At 45.4% G+C, this 20,572-nt stretch overlaps 1 protein-coding gene across 3 annotated transcripts in view; it reads right to left on the bottom strand.

Moving 5' to 3' along the window:
- Positions 1-3,257: 3,257 nt before the first annotated feature.
- The window catches only part of LOC146208026 (sodium-coupled monocarboxylate transporter 2-like), a 76,419-nt gene continuing 59,104 nt past the window's right edge, over positions 3,258-20,572 (bottom strand). For 2 of the 3 annotated variants that reach the window (XM_084591708.1, XM_084591709.1), the window contains 6 exons: positions 16,884-16,951; positions 16,274-16,360; positions 15,799-15,971; positions 9,962-10,065; positions 5,538-5,638; positions 3,413-5,246 (listed from right to left, as the gene is read on the bottom strand). In XM_084591708.1, the coding sequence (XP_084447834.1) occupies positions 5,166-5,246; positions 5,538-5,638; positions 9,962-10,065; positions 15,799-15,971; positions 16,274-16,360; positions 16,884-16,951 (614 nt within the window). In that variant the 3' untranslated portion in view covers positions 3,413-5,165. The other variant, XM_084591707.1, reaches the window with a different exon arrangement.

Genomic DNA, 20,572 nt, shown 5'->3' with positions numbered 1-20,572 from the left:
GGAAGAAAGCTTCGAGTGTTTGCATGATCTCGAATACTACCACTGGCTCAATAAAGCAGACAGCTGAGATTAAATTAAATTCAATTCCGCGTAGTCATGGTATGTCCTTGGATCTCTAGCTGCACATTTATTTAATCATTTATTCATTCTTCATATCATACCCTACTGATGTCCCAAGACAATAAATATCGATAAAAAAAACGGTGCAGGCAATTTTTCATTTTGCAATTCTAATTTACTAAGTATTTCTTTCAAATAAATGTGATTTGCAAAGTTGGGGAGGACCTTTTGAAACCCCCATTTCATTTATTCCCGATAAAGAAAACCTCACGCGCATAGTTTTAGCCAGCTCTATAGAAATAAGCCCGCGAAATAAAAAAAAAAATGACGTGACTGACGCATTCATGCGTTACGATATTGTGGTGCTCCCAACCGTGAATGGTTTGAGTGACAGAAATTAGCTGCGGCCGTGACTCAACAGCCCAGTCTCAGCGCTATACTGGCTATACAGGCTGATAATTTTTGTATTTCGCGGGCTTTCTTTAGAGCTTGGAAAAACGATGAGGCTTTCTTTATCGGAAATAAATGGAATGGAGGTTTTAGAAGGCGCTCTCAAATTTTGCAAACCCAGTTATTGTCTAAAGGCAATAGTTAGTCAGTTAGAAAAAATAATTACTAATTACTTAACATCAAAATTAAAAATTGCCTGGGGTGAGCCAGTTGGCTGGCAGCTGTATACAATTATGGTCTCTCTATCGTACCTCAAATCCTACCTCAAACTAACTGTGCTAAAGGCTTTAATCTTTTTTTTTTTTAAGAAAAAGATGTCACATGTATTAAACTTGGCTAATTTTACTAATTTTAAAGACAACAGAGGCCTTTGTACCCTTCAAGTGATACCAGTTTGTGGCTGACCTTGAGAATGTGTTTACAATCTGCTTCAGCCTAAATTCAAGCAGACCGCTTGCACTCAGTATGCTACTGGCTAAGCAAACCTGCTAATTTGGGTGCTCTGACCACTGTCAAATTGGTGCAGCTGAAAACTGCTTAACTACCCACATGCACTCTTTCACAAAATGCATTAACGAGCGCAATGTCAAGATTCAAAGCACCTGAAGATGAGCTGATGGATGCTCTTAGGACTGTTTGTGTAGTCAATAATTTCACAAAACAACTCATTGTTGATGGCTTTTTTCCCATGCACTCAAATAAAATAAAGTAGCAGTGGAGAAGCCTTGTGAAGTACCTAAACAAAACTGCTCTGCCCTCCTCATGTGGTATTTTTGGCATATATGTTACGCATACGAGATGATGAAAAGATTTTAGCACCTGGCTTACAGCGATGATTTATAACAGATATTGTTGCTGTGAACAGAGAATAGTGGTGCCGCCACAGAATATCGCTGGATGATTCGTTTCAAAACGTAGGATTTGTTTTTTTCATGACCATTTTGTGAAAAAAAAAAATACATATATAACAGCCTAGGCCTGAAGCTGCTCCTCACTTTACCAGTTGGCAAATTTCCTAACGCTAAGCAGATATCAAGCTAAAATGAGCATTCCTGGTTACCAGTGGATACCGAATAGCGCAGTGTAATATAATCATCATTATTGGGTAAAGGAAAGTTACTGCGGCGTGGTTGCAGAGATGCGAGAACCCGTGCCTGCGCACGATGCCTGGCCGCTCTGCTAACAGTCTGCTGCTGACAGTTGAGTTGGCTCTGTAATAAAGCGGGCTCTGCAGGGCTCAAAAAAATACCTGTCCCGTACAAATGAATGTGCCGTAACGATTTACAGTGTGCGATAACTCGTCCCGCATGAGCTGTAGCAGACGCCAGCGAAATAAGAGCGCTTTCACCCTAGTGCAACGGCGAAAACCCGAATAATGTCGAATGAAACGCCTTCTATCATGGGTGGAGGTCCACATACGTCGGCATAGGGAAACAATCACTACTTTTACTGAATAGGCGCACAAAAGCATCGGTACTATGTCGCACTATTGCAAGAAAACATTGAAAAGTCGACTAGTAGATGTTGCAGTGGCGCCGTCTGGCGGCGTCAATGAAAATCGGCGTGCCCGAGCGTCGTCGTTCGCGCCACTAGAAAGTATTCTAGTTCACTATAATCTATACCTTACAGTGGGTATAGTCAGGCTGATGATGATCATGATGATGATGACGATGATTGCAATGTAACAAGACAAGGTGATATGGTCGATTTTGAAGGAACTACCAAGCGGGTAGCTCCTTAAATCAGAACGGTGAGATACGTAACGAACTCACGGAGCACTTTCACCCACTGCCTGGGCCCTGTTGCTTTGAAGAGGTACGAGTATGCTTGTGGCACAGGGTAGTTGGCTGGGTTCACAGGTGCAATGGCGCACCGGCACACATTTCTATTTGCATATCATATTCGTGTAATTCTTATGTCAAGATACCAGTGGCATAGGCGAGTTGGAAGGGTGCTGCGAGACACCTCTTTTCAAGTGAAATTGATAGATTGGAATAAACACATGGGAACCTTGCACCCCCAGCAGAAGCCACAAGGGGCTGAAAACGTAAAGAACGCTTCTGAAACGCTCAATTAAGCGACACCTTTTAGCACCCTCATCACTCCAAAATATTTTAGGTGGTGAAATCACTGAGAGCGCAGCGGGTATCCGTAGTTCGACGACTGATGAGCACGTTTGTTTTTATGGCCGCCGTCGAGTGTCTTAGTCCTTTCGAGGTTGCAAGCCTGCCAATAACGTGCTAATTTAATTCAGAAACAAGCCTCTTCGATTGTTGGCTATATTTAGGTGACATTATGCTATTTTTCACGGGTATCTAATTTGGGGCTGTTGATTATTCCATATTTTCACGTTTAATTGAGGAGTTTGCTGAAGTCCGGCAATCTGGCACACATTTCAGCAGTGAGGCAGCTGTGACGTTTTAAAAGATATTGTGGTGCACATGTAGATGGAGATTGTCTAAGCTTCCGATGAATGAAAAAAATGTTTTTAAATTTTTGCTGAATTTGCACTAAATAGTTAAAACTGCCAACATAGGATCAATTGGTAGCGTTTTAGATAATTTGGAGGCAACTAAGCAATATTTCAAAATAATTCTCTCAACATGTTAGTAGAAATGAAGTAATTGAAGAAATGAAGAAGTTGTCCTGCGTGCACTATAGACTAATTACGAATTTTCATAAAAAAACTATGGGCGTGGGCGTGCTTATGTTCTGAAACCTTAATACCGCAACATTTTCATGCGCTTTCTTCCAGCTTTTATTTACACATTTATTAACCGCGAAAAAGTTGCAACACCAAAAATTATTGCTTCCTTGACGGTCGTAGCCAACATGCGAGCACAATTCCCAAGTGTCTGTCGCTTTCCGCTCCACTCTCTTCTACGATGAATACCTCCTGTGTTATAGAGACTCTGATTTTCTCCAAACAAGCCTTGGAAGGCTATTTCCAAACAAGCTTGAATGTAAATAATGAAGACAATTTACAAATTTACAAGATTTTGACAGTTGAAATGTGATGCAAAAATTATTTTACCCGAAGACTTTCGCAAAGATTTTTTCTTGGCCGCTCATACCAGCGGCGCTCCAGGGTGCATATGTTACATATGACAGATTTTTTTTGCACGAGCGTTACCTTTCAAAAAGAATTTAAGATTTCAATTGTAATCAACAAGTCCCGATAACTTCATCCACGCAATACCAGCGAGCGTAATAGTGGCTGTTCACAGAATGGTTACAGCAGAGCATTGTCTCCGTACTTCCTTACTGCATCACCACTAAAGAAATTGTTAGCTATTCCAGCATTCTGCAAACAATAACTGCTGCGTCACCAAGTATAGAGATTTTGGCGCTCTCCACCCGTATCACACCTTGATTATTATAATTAAATATAACTTCTGTGAAAACTGCCGACAACGTTGTTACTGTGCCTACTGGGAGGTGTTTTTCATGAGAAAAGCATGCATAAGTAGGCGAGCTAACCTAAGGCCGTTCAAAGGTGACAAGTATATTCAGGCACATATTCCCGTGATAACGTATGAAAAAGCTAGGTAAATTTAAAGGTGACGAAAGTGATAAGGCAGCACCAGAAAGGGCGATTATTTACAACAAAGAGCGAGGTGGGTGATTTCTAAGCAAGCACTGCACGGTTTCAAATACGGATTCGGTCATCTACGAACGGAGCTTGTGGAGCAGTACTAGCAGATAACTATTTCCGATATTTTCGACATATCACTCTTACCCGAGCTTGCCGCAACGTTTCTTCAATAATTTACCGAAAAATATTAGAACTAGTTATTCTTTACCCTCGCATCTAATCTTAGAGCAAACTGCACAGCGTGTATCCGCAAACATCAAGTGTTCAGTTACCAGGTAGAAACAAATATATTGATACCTGGCAAGGTTACAATATTTCACAATATTTTACGCCGACATTACTTAAACTCATTCAAGATCGACACCTTTCTACACTTGTGTACATTGAAGAAAAAAAAAATACCGGGCGTCACGAAACTTGACCGATGGGGCTTCTTCTCTGCTTCGTGGAATTTATTCGCCATCATTCTTTACAACATTTCTGAATATCTCTAAAACCATTGCCGCAAAGAAACTGCGTCATGTACCCAGATATTTTGACCTGAAGAGGATTCGGCTTCGTATCCTGAAGATGCCATTAAAACGACACATCCGCATCAAATGCAGAGGGCTACAACTGTCCTCTGTATTTATAGACCTTATGCAAAAACTGTCATGCTCTTGCGCTGATCCCGCGCGTTTCCGCTATGTTGGGGAATTCTGGATACTACAGTATATAGTAGAAGGGGAATAACGATGAGCAAGGTGGTATTTATCATCGTCGAAAGAGCTCAACCTTTGCTATGTACCTTGATGTATACAATGAGCCGTTGAAGAAAAGGGAAGTTGTCATCTTCGTACAGTGTTTTTTTTTTTGTATTATTGCGTAGTATTACTTGGCTTATGCGCGCCATGTACGTAATCCTCGTACCGAATCTGTCAGCAGTCGCTGTTAGCTTATGTCGAGTATAAAAGCCCCAAGTGTTATATCGCTGGATAGCTTTTGTAAAGTATGATTGCACTGGACTAACTCTAGGTCTTCATGCCCTACCTACTATCGTACGTTTTGTACCCATTTGGAATCAGGCTATTGCTCTTGGGTTCGAATCGCCATCTTTCCATAACAGCGTCGCAGCCGGCAGCTGATCGAGTCGCACATCCTCCTGCGTCCAGAAGAAAAAGCGTAAAGTTGATTATTTTTTCTTTGAGACAGGTCACATTTTATGATCTTGTCTGGAGTGGTGTACCACATGCCTCTTTTTAAGAATGTTTTTTGCATCCGAACATGTTGAGAAACGAGAGTCACAGGCGTGTAGAAGAAAATAGAAACAAAATCTCGTTGAAGTATTTGAACCTACTATTATTAGGATTAGTAAAAACAAAGGAAACGTATATGTCCATATTTCATGCACACTCGAACTTTGAATAAAAACGAAGAGGTAATGTATACACACCTGATCTGTTTCTTTGGCTTCCATTACTCCTAGCCTCCTCCACAGCCCAACCAGTGGTCTGCTCAGATGCTTCACGCTCGCTCTGGGCTTCTTTAGCTCACCTGGAAGAGCAGAGGAAGACAATTTTATTGTGCCCTCAGGCAGAAGTATTTGCAAGAGCTGCAGAGCGCACATTTAAGAGTCTATTGGCTCGACTTCTCAGCCATTAAATCCCTATTTGTGTACCTGATATACACGGCGTAAATATGGTAATGAGGGCAGGATTTATATGCATAAAAAGTTAATGCAAAATATAACGAAATTGGGCTACTGTTATAAAGGCGATTGGAGACGTGCCTAGTCATACAATGGCATGCAAGGCATTTTTGTAAAGTTTGCCATCTTGAATGGCAGCTATTTGCGCGGTAGTGGGATCCCACTCTGGTGCGGCACATTTTAAAACTACGGGTAGAAAGCGTTCGTTTTGCAGAATGGAAAAGCCGGGTTTGTAAGCTTTTTGTAATTGCGGTGACAAGTGATGCACGGGAGGTATTACCATAGTTCGAAATTCATTATTAATATAAACAGCGCGAACACGAAGACAAGGGGCAAGAAACAAGAAAGCCACAGTACATGCGTGGATTTCTTGTTTCTTGTCCCTTGTCTTCGTGTTCGCGCTGTTTATATTAATAATGAATAAGTACCAACTCGCCCAACAGAGTATCTTCGTAAGTCATAATTCGAAAAGGCAGCAGAGGAATTATCCTAGGTAATAGAGAGTTTTAGCTTACCGTGATCCACGATCCGCTGCCGTGATCCGCCACCGCGCGTTCCACTGCGCATGCCCAGATCCCTTGACGCCGATAGATGGCGCCACATACTTGATGTCGGCACATAGACCTGCCGCGTCGGGACCAATCAGCTTGTGCGCCCCGCCCACGCACGGTACCGGGCCACTGTAGCGGATCGCGGATCACGGTAAGCTAAATCTCTCTAATAACTGCGAAACAATTTCCGCTGTGCTGGTATGCTAGTCGCACTTTTATATTTAAAGTGTAAGGGTGCGTTGAAGCTCAGGTCGGTGTTCCGGTCGACCGTTTAACTAGCGCGTCAGTCTCTTGCGTCTTCGTCTTTGTCTGCCGTCTTCTTTGTAGCACGCACCTTTCGACATACGCTCGTCGTTTTTGTCACCGTCGACAGTCACCGAGCGTTGGTGTGACACTACAATTATCCCCGGGAGAAAAAGGAGGCATTCTGCCGACTCATGGTGTGGACACAACAGGCGGGTCGTAACAGGGCTTGAGGCGGTCAACATGCACTGTTTCACGCCCGCGGCGACGCATATCCGATATCGGTACAAGTGGTTCTATAACGTAATTCACCGGAGAGGTCTGGCAAATAACCCGATATGGGCCATGGTATTTGGAAGTGGAAGACAGCGGCGTACGCGTAATTTGAGGGCTTGGCGGTAACACTTCCGCAACTTGCTCCTGGATGGTGCGTCGAAGTGCAGAATCTATCGATGGGGTGGTTGCGGCAGAAGCAGGGAGGAGCGATAGTTGGCGAGCCACTTCCTCCCGTGTAAAGGCCTTGATCTCAGGAAGGAGGGAAGGTGGTTCAGAAGGGAGACCGCATGCTGTCGGAGGCACGAATAACCGGTCGTTCACGAGTGAACGCCGTTTAGAAGCTCGTTGCCTCTTGAGGACGTCGTAACTCTGACAGAGCTGAACCACTTCGACGACGGTTTGGGGGTTTCTGGCCGTCAACATGTGAAATGCATCGTCGGAGATTCCCTTCCGGATTTTGGTGATCTTGCCAGCTTCGGACATGCAAGGATCGACACGTCTACAAAGATCCACAATGTCCTCTATGTAGCTGGTGAACGTTTCATCGGGATTCTGAGCGCGGGCTTCGAGGCGTTGTTCGGCTCGCAGTTTGCGCACAGCGGGGCGGCCGAACACCTCGGTGAAGCTCGTTTTGAAGGCCGACCAGGTGGGTAAGTCGGGTTCGTGGTTGCGGAACTATAAATTTGCTACATCGGCCAGGTAAAAGAGGACGTTGGCTAATTTCGTGGTGTCGTCCCATTTGTTGTAGGCGCTTACGCGTTCGTAGGAGGATAGCCAATCGTCTACATCTTGGTCGTCGGCGCCACTGAAAAAGCTGGGGTTACGCTGGCGAAGCCCACCAGAGCACAGGATGGTAGGGGAAGCGGTGGGATCAGTCGAGCGTGGAGTGGCGGTCTGGCTTGTTGCCTCAGGCATAGTGGATGGCGGAGCGAGTGTGCGGCTGCGAAGCTCCAGCGCGAGAGAAGGGAACGAAGAGCAGCCTCCACCAAATGTAAGGGTGCGTTGAAGCTCAGGTCGGTGTTCCGGTCGACCGTTTAACTAGCGCGTCAGTCTCTTGCGTCTTCGCCTTTGTCTGCCGTCTTCGTTGTAGCACGCGCCTCTCGACATACGCTCGTCGTCTTTGTCACCGTCGACAGTCACCGAGCGTTGGTGTGACACTACAGACGTAATAAAGACTAAGACCGAATGAATTAGGGTGGAGCATTAGCAGTTGATGAATAACATTTCTTTTATGACATACCAGGTAGATTCTGAGCATTTATTTGCAGGTGTATTATTATTTTACACAAGGCCGCGATGTAAGCGATGTAGGCGCTTTCCTCAGTCAGGTTATGGCTGATTTATACCTGCACACAGTATTAGCATTGTTGGCTGCATTTTTGTATATGCGAAAACCACATGAGAGCTCAGGTGATGTGTAAGCTAAGGTACCTCAATGAACACGTATACCGTAAAGAAAATAGCTGGAGGAGTAAACCGGAATATTGGGCATAGTTCTTCGTAAGGAAAAATGAGTCCATTGATATTCAATTAGACATGTGTTACACCTATAATGAAGCTTTGAAATGTAATGAATGGTAGTTATACCATCGCTGGATGGCAGTATGCAAAACAATATGCAGTCTTCGCCAAATAAAGGCATGCCGATTCGACAGAACATGCTAAATTTCTGATATAAATTAGGAAGTGATGAAAACGACCAAGGACGAAACTAAGTAAAGCCGCAGTGAAAATAATTTGAATACGAGCCTACGTTATTATTTGACGGGTACTGTGAACTGGCTCGCAAAATATAAAATATAACATTCGTTACAGGTAAGAAGGGTGGGGTTCAGATTGACTGGACTTACTTCTTGAGGTAAAGTTTTATGGAAGACGTTTTACAGCGGTTTGCTATAATCGATGGAAAATGAGTTAGGTAAAGACTGGAAAAGTAAGCAGACAAGTTAGGGGAGTAGTTAATGTCTGCCTGCAAGATTAGTATGGCTTTTATTGGGAATGCCCCTTTTGCGTACATGCACTCTCCTGCTAGTTTAATCGCTAATTTTCTAATGTGTGCCTTTCTTATCCCGTGTATACTCCTTAGCATAAACAAGGCGTTAGCGAAGACTTCTTCACATTGATATAATGTCTCGCTTTAACCGAGAAATAAGAATTTGCCTTTATGGCACAGGATTAGTGTGCTTTTCTCAGAAAGGTTAACCTCCCTTTCTTTCCTCCTCCTCGCAGAAAGGGGAGACGGAGGGTGGGGATTGGGATGTGGTTCTTGCATTCTACCAGGTTCCAGACACGGGCTGGTGAGCTTTCGCCGACCGCACTTACACCGACAACACAGACGCCAGACTTTCTGCACAACTTACGTAACAACGATGAATCTGGGTAATTAAATCTTGCTAAATAAAAGCTCCTTCCCATAGTGCTTGAACCAAGCCTCTGATAAGCCATCAACTTAAAACATCCTAATTTCAGGCCAGCAACGCAGTAAAGCCGATTATGCCTGTTGCATGAAGCTTGTGTTGCAAATAAATTGAACAGTTAACAGAGAAGCAATAGGGGGCCAGTATATGTGCTTCCTTACTGCAATAACTCATTTAAGTACTGCGTATGTTTGAATCAGCGGCTTAACAAATCGAACTCACCGCCTAGCCTACAACCTGCCTGAGAGGAACACCAAGTACGTGGACGAAAGTAGCCGAAGTAGTAAGCTATCCGCAAAGAAGAAAAAAACAGCACTTGACATCAGTAGTACACAAAAGACCAGCACGACACAAGGGGTATCGAGCACATTGTTCATGTGGAAACGAGTGAATGCCCAATGGCTGTGGCTGTTGAGCCATGAAGGAGGCCGGGCAGACCAAACGCGCTGCCCAGCGCCGAGAACAAAAGCGTCCGTTTGAGTATCCCATGCGCTGCTGCTGCTGCGGCTGCCTACGAGCCCTACATTCAACGTAAATATTCGGGATATCTCGGAACCCATTGTGTTCAAGTTCAACCTGATGTACGACATCTGTACGCACATCAGGTTGGCTGGAAAAAATTGAAAGCCGTATAAGGCGTAGTATTATTAAGCGATGCCAAAATACGATACTTGGTACTCACCAGTAGCAAGACTAATGACTACTCCCAAAACGACGGTGCCACAAGTGCTAAAGAAGCAGTTCCAGAACGGTGAAATATGAACAAAGCTTCCATCATGTTGCACTCTACGGGAGGAAAAAAAAGAAAAGCAGGAATTTCGATTAAGCGCCGCTTATTCGAGCGCATGGTAATTAATTATCTATCGGCAGGATTCCTCTTTTACACATTAAAATATGTAGGAATAGGAGGAATTTTCTGCGTGTGTAAATAGGGATTAATAGAGCATTATACAAAGGTAATAGCAGCAAAATGCTGAACTTGCTGGAAGTTTCTCCTAACTTCACCCCTCTGTTGAATAGCTGCGACATTTGTGAAGCTGTGAAGAACATATGATAATTTGAAGAAAGCAGCAGGAGAAAGAAGAAGAGGAAAACGTGGAGGTTGGCTCGAGGAGCGCGAGGCACGAGCAGGAGAGAACAGGCGACAGCGGGGCTTTGGTTCGGTTTTCCACGGAGCTCGGGCGGTTCGTGTTCCGCCAGGCCTGACCTGGGTATCCAGACCTGGGGCCGCCTACTGCATCCTGTCCTGGCCCGCCTCCTGTCCCGGGTGATCAGACCTGGGAGCTGCAGCTGCAGCTCATCGCCGCTGCTGTAACTGCGGCTCATCACTGACACGGACGTTCGGCGTCGTGCTGGGCCCCTGGCACGTCGGGGAAGCCTGAAGCATCGGCCGCGGAAAGACAACCCGAGGCCTCTTGACCCTACTGGGCCCCATCCGGGGGCATAACCTTCCGCTGGGCTTGCCGAGGCCCTACCGCACCGACCCTTCAAAACTCTGACTACCCGGAGCGTCTGCACCGGCTTCTCCATCCAACATCTTGGTGACTTTTTGACAATTTGTGTTTTGTCATCGTCCCACTTGCTCGTTCTGCGCTCGTCCCGTCCATGTCTGTACATAAAAGTATTCGTCGTTAGCTTGGTCAGTCTGGTCGTCTATTTAGATTATTGTCGCGCATTAAGCCACAGAATAAGGTGGCCAGAAGATCTAAAGAAACGAACCTCACAATTTTGGCGTCCACGGCAGGACCAGGCCGGCCAAGCAACAATTTCCCGCGGCTAGAGATTTGAGAAAAATGAGTGCACCAGAGTTGCTCGCAGTAGGGGAACGTATAGGTTTGCAGGGAATCGAGTTGCGCGAGTGGGTAGAGAAAGAATTGCAGAAGGCAAGGGAAGACAAAGCTGCCGAACGCGAAGAGAGCTGCAGAACGTGAAGCGGCGAAGCAGCGCTTGGAGCAAGAAAACCAGAATTTGCAGCTACGAGTACGACTTGCGGAATTGGGAGAAAACGCCCCTACTGCTGGAAGCACTGAGCACGGTACCGTACCAGCTCCGTCTTTCCCATTTAGTCCTCATGGATTGATTCCCCTGTTTAATGAGGAAAGGGACGATTTGGACGCGTATTTGAAGCGTTTTGAACATGTCGCCATTGGCCAAGGCTGTCCAAAAGAGAAGTGGGCCACGGCTTTGAGTCTTTGCCTCGGCGGCGAAGCTCTCAGAGTCTTTGGACGACTCTCTCCTGAGGACTCACTCAATTACGATGTAGCGAAACTTGCCTTACTTCGGAGGTTTCGGTTCACGGCTGTGGGCTACAGAGATAAGTTTCGTGGAAGCAAGCCGCAAGATGGTGAGACAGCTTCCTAGTACACCACAAGGCTGTTAAGTTTTTTTGACCGCTGGGTTGAGATGCGAGGACAAGGTCGCACGTTTGAAGTGGTTCGGGACATGACAGTGGCTGAGCAGTTTTTAAACAGCTGTCACAATCGTTTAGTTTTCTTCTTGCGAGAACGTGATTGTAAAACGGTGGACGAGATTGCTGAGGCCGCCGATCATTTTCTTGAGGCTCAGCGACAGATTAACCTCGCGATTTTTAAAGATAGAGCTGAGCAAAATTCTGCGGAACCGCAGGACGCAGCCCCAAACCCAAAGACTAGAATTCGATGCTTCATCTGTGAAGATATCGGACATAGGTCGGCGGATTGCCGTACAAAACCGAAGCCCCCATATTGCACATTATGTCGCAAATCTGGGCATGAAACCCAGTTGTGTCGATACGGAAATTCAAATGACCGGGAGACGTCTGCTTGCTGCACGTCCCCTGGAGATTCCCGCCCTGGTCGTCAGCTGGGAAGAACATGCCTAGATGTTCGAAGGGACGATTCGGCTCTTAGTCCATCTCAGATTACTAACAAAATGCCAGTGAAGCATGGAGAAGTGTTCGGACAAGCAGTGTCGGTGCTGCGCGATACTGGTTCTAATGGCATCGTGGTGCGTCAGGCTTTGGCGCCCGAGGCTGCATATACCGGGGAGCGAGCATCTTTACGTTTAGTGGATGGTTCTGACATCGAAGCACCTGAGGCGGAGGTTATTATCAAGTCGCCATAATTCACAGGCAAAGCTATTGCTAGGTGCCTGCCGACGCCATTATATGACGTAATTATCCGCAACGTTCCGGGTGCAAGCGTCCCATTCGCCGACGCTCCAACAGTCTTGACGGGCCAGTGAAGCATACCTGCCAGTGATGATGGGTACAGTGCTTCTTTCCAGGTTCTGGCGGCGAAAGTTTCAGGGACTGGTTTGGATGCCACTCAAATCGTACTCCACTTATCTCGGTCTGTTTTTCGCAAGAAACAAGAAGAGGACGCCAGCTTAGACGTGTGTTGTCGCAAGCTTAAGAAAACCTATCACGGAAGAGGGCAGACGGCCTACACCTTCCATCTAAGTGACGGCATTTTGTACCGGACCTATCAACTTTGTCCAGGAAAAACAATTAAACGGTCGTTCCGAAGGTTTTGCGCCGTCAGCTCCTCGTGCAGGCACATGGGAGCGCACCTGTCGGCCACCAGGGTGTCAGAAAAACTACCGCCAGAGTGCTTGATGACTTTTACTGGACAGGGGTGCAAGCTGATATTTAGCAGTTTGTGAGGTCGTGTGATGCATGTCAGAGGACTGTCCCGAAAGGAAACCTGAGGAACGCTCCATTAGGACGCATGTCCATTAACACAAAAAGCTACGAAGAGCGCCAGCCAGTGAATGCCCTACAAACTTCATCCTTCGTAGTTCGTGATAACGTCGAGTCGAAAACTCCGTTGTCAACGTGCAGTGAAGAACCTTGGTCCCAGAGTGGACTGGGGAACCGAGACTCGATAAAGAATAGTCAACTGTTGAATCGAGAATGATACGGGAGACAATGTTAATCTCTGTGCTGTCTTCCAACGCCGTTGGAGATATATTGTCTTAGAGCACATTTCGTACAAAGCTTCTGGAGGTGTTCTCGTGCTGTTCATAGTATACTCTTATTTCTTCTGACAAGTGTTGAGTGTTAATGTTACTTGTATTAGTACGAATGTTTTTTATTTTGTGTGCGCGAGTGACTCAGACTCTCAGCAGACAATAGCAATGGTGTGGCCACTCTGTGGGGTTTGCAGTGATGGGTGCAGCAGCGTTGTGGTGTGCGGTCGTCCTCCAAAACAGTGTATCAGTGTCATGGCCCCAAGTTTTTTTTTCCCGAAAAAAAAAAAAACTTCTCAAAGGGGGGAGATTTGTGAAGAACATATGATAATTTGAAGAAAGAAGGAGGAGAAAGAAGAAGAGGAAAACGTGGAGGTTGGCTCGAGGAGCGCGAGGCACGAGCAGGAGAGAACAGGCGACAGCGGGGCTTTGGTTCGGTTTTCCACGGAGCTCGGGCGGTTCGTGTTCCGCCAGGCCTGACCTGGGTATCCCGACCTGGGGCCGCCTACTGCATCCTGTCCTGGCCCGCCTCCTGTCCCGGGTGATCAGACCTGGGAGTGCTGCAGCTGCAGCTCATCGCCGCTGCTGTAACTACGGCTCATCACTGACACGGACGTTCGGCGTCGTGCTGGGCCCCTGGCACGTCGGGGAAGCCTGAAGCATCGGCTGCAGAAAGGCAACCCGAGGCATCTTGTCTCTACTGGGCCCCATCCGGGGGCCTAACCTTGCGCTGGGCTTACCGAGGCCCTACCGCACCGACCCTTCAAAACTCTGACTACCCGGAGCGTCTGCACCGACTTCTCCAAGATCTAAAGAAAAGAACCTCACAGAAGCTTAAACAACATCCAAGAAAGCTAAAAAATATAACACCTCTCTCTCCTGAGAAAAACTAGAACATTAATAAGCATAGCATTCCAATTAGATGCGAATATCCATTCATATAAATGACCTGAAAAGACGAATACTGACCATTCAGTATCCTACAGAAAACCAGTTCATCTCAAAAGAACAGCTCAGTCATTTTTATTTAAATGAAAGGGCAAGCCAATCGCCATCAGAAGGCCGCAGAGTGTGCCCACTTTGGTGCTCGTGCCGAAACCCATGGAAAAACCTTCGCATATTTCGAGAGCACGTACAATCCTCAACTGGTAACGCGCGGGCAGTCCTTCTTTGTCATAGTCACATCGGGGGGCCCTTGGACATATTGTTCTACAATTATTCTCACATCAATAATTCCCGTTGCCGAAAAACGGCATGCTCAGTTTCCAAGCTGATGCCAATGCGGCTAGAACATTTTACGTAACAGAAAATAAATCGGAATATGCGGCCAACCAGCGCCTGTTTCAGCGTTGCTTCGCAGTTTTAGCTCAGTGGCCCGATACGAGTGACCGCCGCGAGGGACAGGAATGTCGTAGAAACAAGTTTCTGCTTTACAATAACATGATGTGAACAGTGATACTTCAACCACTCACTAGGCCTATGATACCACAAGTTCTTATTTATGACAACGGCCCGCAAAATCTGCATAAACGGGTAACCAGCCAACATACTTTCTAAACGTTGATGGTCCAATTCCGCCTATTTCCGGCTCATTCCCACACCACTCCAACCGGACTATTCAAAGTTGTTTTTTTTTTTTGCTTGTAGTGGTACCTGAGTATTTTTATTCTTTTCGTTTAAGACCGCTATACCTCGTAGCATGGGCTGCGAGCCATTTTCGTTATAACTTTTTTTAGGGGGTGTCAAAATACAGCGTTTCGTTTTGCATAAACCACAACCGGTTTAGTTTCGTTCATGGTTTTAACGTTCGAAACCGAATCAGGCGATTAGGAAGGCACGGAAATTTCGACCATCTGGGGTTCGTAACGTGTTTCTTCGTCTGGCCTAGCGTAGCTTTTGAAAAAGCTACGTGCTGATAAACACTCTTTACATTAATATGTTGGGGCAGATGCTGATTTTAGATCTCTGCGTGAAAGTGACAGGGTGGCTTGTGCGCGGCGCTACGCAGCAATAATACACTAGCCCTGACCAGTCGAACGCGACAGCAACAAGAGAAGATCCAGCCTAGTCTTGCAACTATAAGGTGACTGGCAGAACACGAGGAGCACTGAGGACACAGGTTTGAAGCCGCTTCTAGATCGGCTATGCCCCGCTATTGAGCGAATAATTTTTCCACAAAGGTCTATTATTTTGACATTGTATATTTTCGACTTACAATAAAGGGGCTTTTTTAGCATTCAGGTGAACATGATGAGATCACATGTTTAATGAAAGCGATGCAGAAAAAAAGTGGTTCATTTTCCAAGGCATTGACACTCGTTAAGAAGCCTAAGGTGATTGTAAGAAATCTTCACTGCCTCATCGTGGTTAACAAAATGCTACACTGGTTTTCTCGAACACTTGAAAGCCTGTAAAGTCAATAACAAATGTGGTACTCTGAGTTTACTTGTAGAAGCAAGCTCTAAGCAACAGTTCCGAGTTTATACGCAGTGATAAGACTGCTAATACGCAATACATTTTTGAGTATTGAGGACTTGGAGATTCCAAACAAATGGGATGACTGTTTTGTACCTCTTGCTGGAATTCAAGGAAGTGACGTTGGGAAACCTTTGCAGGTAGCTGGTGTGTTCGTGGCAGTACTCTAAACTCAGTGGCATGTGCGGTGATCTGAGACCATCTCGAATTCTTAGCCACATTAAACACAGCTGAAGGCCAAACATTAGCAGCGTCGAAATTCCTGCTCCCTGAAAAATAACCAAAACATAGACACCACTTGGTTATCTGAGACACTTTACTGGCTGTTTATGAGAGATGTGTTCGCAAAAAATATGTGAAGAAATCGTAACATCTTTAAATGCATTCTCAGAAGACAACTTTGAAGACATTTCACATAATTTACAATACCCTGCCGGTGCTTCAAGTACGCTGCACTCCTGTACTTCTTAATATAAGAACCCATTAGCCGCTGAAAATTGTTTCTCTTATGAATCTACAATAAACAGTAGTGTACGCCCTTCGTTATAGTGATATAGGCTTTAAAGGGTACCTTGGAGTGGACGAAGGGGAAGGCGACAGCGAGCAGCAAAAGGCCGACACAAGGACCGGTTGTTGCTGCACTCACCATGATGATTGCCTGGAAAAATGTAATTGGCGGGTTAGTTTCACTGAGTGCCATCTTAGATTTAAGAATCTTTTCTGCTCCCACGAGAATTAAATTTCGCCGCTTCGTAAAAACTTTTTTGTCCGGTCCCATCACATTTTGTACAAACACATTGCCCAAGAAACAACCAGGAGGGTATCCCTAACAACACACTCACATGCTTATTGGTATTACTCACGGAGCAGAAATAATATGAAATCTCTATTTACGTTACTACGCGGGTGATATGATGTGGCTGAATTTGCTTAGAAGAAGAAAGGGTCAAGTTGAAAAAGAAAACTTTGCGCCCGCTTTAAGTTTCGCAAATCTCGCTTGCAAGTAAGGGAATTCTCAGTTAAAATTGGTCGCACAATTAGGTAATGACATGTTACAGAAGTAACTTAATTAATTTCCTGCAGATATGAGAGTAAATGGTTAAAAACAACCCTGTAGAGGCTTGATATACCAGGCGGTTCATGAGTGTAAGTTCTATGCATAACTGAAATGATGTACTTACACCAACGACTGACCCGAGGTATAGGCAGATGCAGCTGTAGAGTGTCATAACAATTCCAAGAAGAAATGCTATAGAGAAATAAAAGTGGGAACATTCAAAACGAATAAAACTCGAACATAGCGCCAAGTTATGCTGACTCTGTACGTGCCATATAAAACGTTCAAATGATTTAAACCAAGCTTGCGAACTGTTCTTAAGTAAGCAAAGATTAAAATCATAGCTGAGAGTGAGTGCGTGCCATTTCGATGAAAATTTATGCATTGTACCATAATTTTCCCGAAAGTTTTTGAACTTGTACCTATCTGCGTATGAACGTCGCAAAAAAGCTTTCACAACATCCGTTTTAGGTATATCGTATCGTTAACCTGCAAGTAGCAATATAAAGAGGTGGTGCTGACGCGAATGTCCTGGGAATAAATGGTAGTGCGACACTGCTTCTTTTAAGAAACCACTAAAAAGAAAGGCAGAGCCAGAATGCAAGGATGCAGTGCTAGAGTCGCCGGAAAATGAGACCAAGCAAAGAGCTAACATAGGCAAGGAAATAATAAACAACGATGCGCAACGAACAAGTCGATACCTTTTAACGCTAGAGAGGCTGCGTCCACAGGTAGCGTACTATCGTTCCAATTGTTCCAAAGCACAGCAACACTTTGAAGTAGAGAGGAAGGCAATAGTTTTCTATCGTGACGCCAAATACTACTCGGATCAAAACATATTGCTTCAGATGCCGAAATGGCAGAGAAAAGGGCTGCTTTTCTGCTTCACCAAGTTGACGGATACCAGCAAAAGTTCCAGTCTTATCACGAAGAAGTAATCAGAGAATGTATCTTATAGCGCTTTCTGTCGCCAAAGGTTATGATCATGCCTGTACCAAACTGATCACACTGCCACATGAGTGCATACGACAGCGCTGTGCAGGTCTCAGCTCAACTCCTTCAGGAATGAGCGGCCCCGTGAAGGAAAGGCTCCATGAATGAGGCTTCCTTTCTCAGCCACAAACAGCACACGGCCTCGTAAATAATTGAAGCTGCATTAAAGACAAAACGTATACATGACCGGAAGTCTGGCGTAGTATTTGAGATTAGAGAAAAGCGGGAAAATGGTGCACCGCTTTCCAAGAACACTTGCTAACCATGTCTTGTGTTTTATGCCCCACGTAGCGGCCAGCTCCTACAAGAACCCGTGTTCGTACTACTTAGCCAAGCAGCTGAGCGGAAGATACTTGTATGCGTGTCATCTTTGCAGCTGAAGAATGCGTCTTCGTAGTGATTCGCATCGTTACTGACAACTACTCAGCGAACAAAATCTTGTTAAAGCTCACTGGGAATAGTTCTTTGTTAACTATAGCGATGCATCCTCACGAAGATGAACGAGAAATGTTTTTAAACTTCGAGCCTTGCCATGTTTGCAAGGATATCAGCACCCAATTGTGGAACGGGAGCTCACAGACTGCACTGGTGGCATGAGGGGCACATGTGTCAACAATCTTTATGAGCACCAAAAGAATATGTCGATGAAGTAGGCGTTAAATTTGTCGAGAAAACATGTGTACGTGTCTGAAACTTCGTGCTGCGCGCCGTGCAGGTGTTTTCGCCCCAAGTAACTGCCGCTCATGAACATCTCCGGCAGAACTCTCACGAGTCAGCTCCCGTTACTTCATTTTTAAGGACGCCACATCGACATTGAGCTTTAAAAAAGTGATGAAGAAATGGTTCGATATTTACGACACGAGAAGACGCTGAACGAATACTGTGACTGCAAAATGACGTTTGCAGCTATGTGAAAAAGATTCAGGAATGTTGCATTGCCACTGGCGTTGGGATCTTCATAGTACAAACGTACATCGCCCTACTATTCAGCACCAAATCTACTGTAGACGTAACCGATATTCTGCTAACAGGCATCAACTACGTCCTGACTAAGAAATTTAACAGCGACTCTATAGAGGGATTGTTCAAAACACTGCGTTTCATGTGTGGAGGTAATGACGCGCTGAATGCAAGAGCTGTTACAATAGCTTTGGACCACAATAAGAAAGCCGTCCACAGCAATCACTATACAAGGATAAGCTGTAGAAGAGGCGTGTGCCTGTATTCGTAAAGATGTCTCTCAAGAACTGAAAGCTCTGCGAGCACATCTTCCAGCTCCAGCTCAGTCTGTTGCTTATTCAGGCCTAATTTACGTCGGTGGATGTATTACCAAGCTTATAGGTGATCCTGGGTGTGACGCTTCCGCCATGCTTAAGACGACGAACAAGACCAGCAGTCCTTTGAACAAGCTTTTTCGCGCACAAGAGAAAGGTGAACTTCACTATCCGAGGCCGGAGTTTCTAGCTCCCCTGGAAAAAAGGCGACCAAGAATCTCCCACGATCAAGAATTCTAGAAGACTTGCAGCTAATAGTTGAGCCACATTTAGAAGATTTACAGCTCCTAAGCTGCCCAGAAGGTATTGACAGGAGTCACTCCAAACGCTTAGCACATGCGATCTCTGACACGTTTCTACGAATTCTTCTGGTAAACTACGCAAAGCAATTAACAGACCAGAAACACAAGCCATCCGGATTCATCCACACATCAACATGAAAGTATTTCAGGTTGTAATTAATATCTGTCCGAACTGCAAGTCGGACGACAATGTTGCAGACGCCAGTACAAGCAATACCTATCATTGCGCTCAGTCCTCTTAGGTGTGGTGAAACGTTGTCTGAATTTCAAAAAACAAATGATCTGGCTAAGCTGGTGTGTTTCGCGCAGTGAGAGTAAATTGAACTTTTTGGAGTGGCGAATGCTATTATTGTCATAATACACTTTCAAGTGCCGACAAACACTGTGCCGGCCTTCAAGAGGAAAATAAATGCTTGCTAACGCTGGTTTCCCACAGAAATATCCTGCTTCACTTTCACACAAACCAGTCGCATATGAACTAGTTGTGCAAACCAATACTTTTCGCCATCCTACAATGCCAACTTCAGCGTTTTCAGATCCACATACTTGTCCCCTATTTTGCACGCCGTGTCTTCGTAAGACATGATTGCCTTGTGCTTGCTCAACGCGCTTGGAGCAGCCATTCAACAAATATCACACAAGGTGTCTCAAACAGATCTAGTGCACCAAGTCTATCTCGCGCATACCATATAATGGCCCTCTTCGAGCGGAGCAGGGCTAAGCGGGGGTTAGAGTAACTATATATGCAAAGCCTATATAGCATGAAGGAGCACTGAACAAGGATAAATGGGGTACGCCTCAGTTCGCAGGTCGAGCCAACGTTTCGGCAAGTGGACTTGTCGAAACGTTGGCTCGACCTGCGAACTGAGGCGTACCCCATTTATCCTTGTTCAGTGCTCCTTCATACCGTGTAAACCATCTTCTCCCTCTCGTTCTACCCAAATCCTATATAGCAACTCTAAGCGGTGTTGGCCCGCAGCGCTCCGGAGAATAGCGGCTAATGGGTAGCAACTGCCTCTCCTGCACAAGCCATAAGAGGGGAGGGAGTCGGGGAGTGCAGCGCGCTCCTCGAGACCAGCCACGAAAGAGCAAATGAACCTGGTGGGCCTGTGGCTCGAGGAAGACGACTACCCGGTTTCGTAACTTAATCTAAAAGTATTTCAAGCCACATCAGATCCGAACTAGAACTTATTTGGTGTAACGCCACTCAATCGTTCTAGGCCGATGTAATAATTTCTGTTGTT

The sequence above is a fragment of the Amblyomma maculatum genome, chromosome 1 (assembly GCF_055883805.1).
Source record: "Amblyomma maculatum isolate TAMU_Amacu chromosome 1, ASM5588380v1, whole genome shotgun sequence".
In the NCBI taxonomy this organism is placed as follows: Eukaryota; Metazoa; Arthropoda; class Arachnida; order Ixodida; family Ixodidae; genus Amblyomma; species Amblyomma maculatum.
Note: the sequence above shows the minus strand (reverse complement) of the source record. Positions and strands in the feature narration are given on the sequence as shown.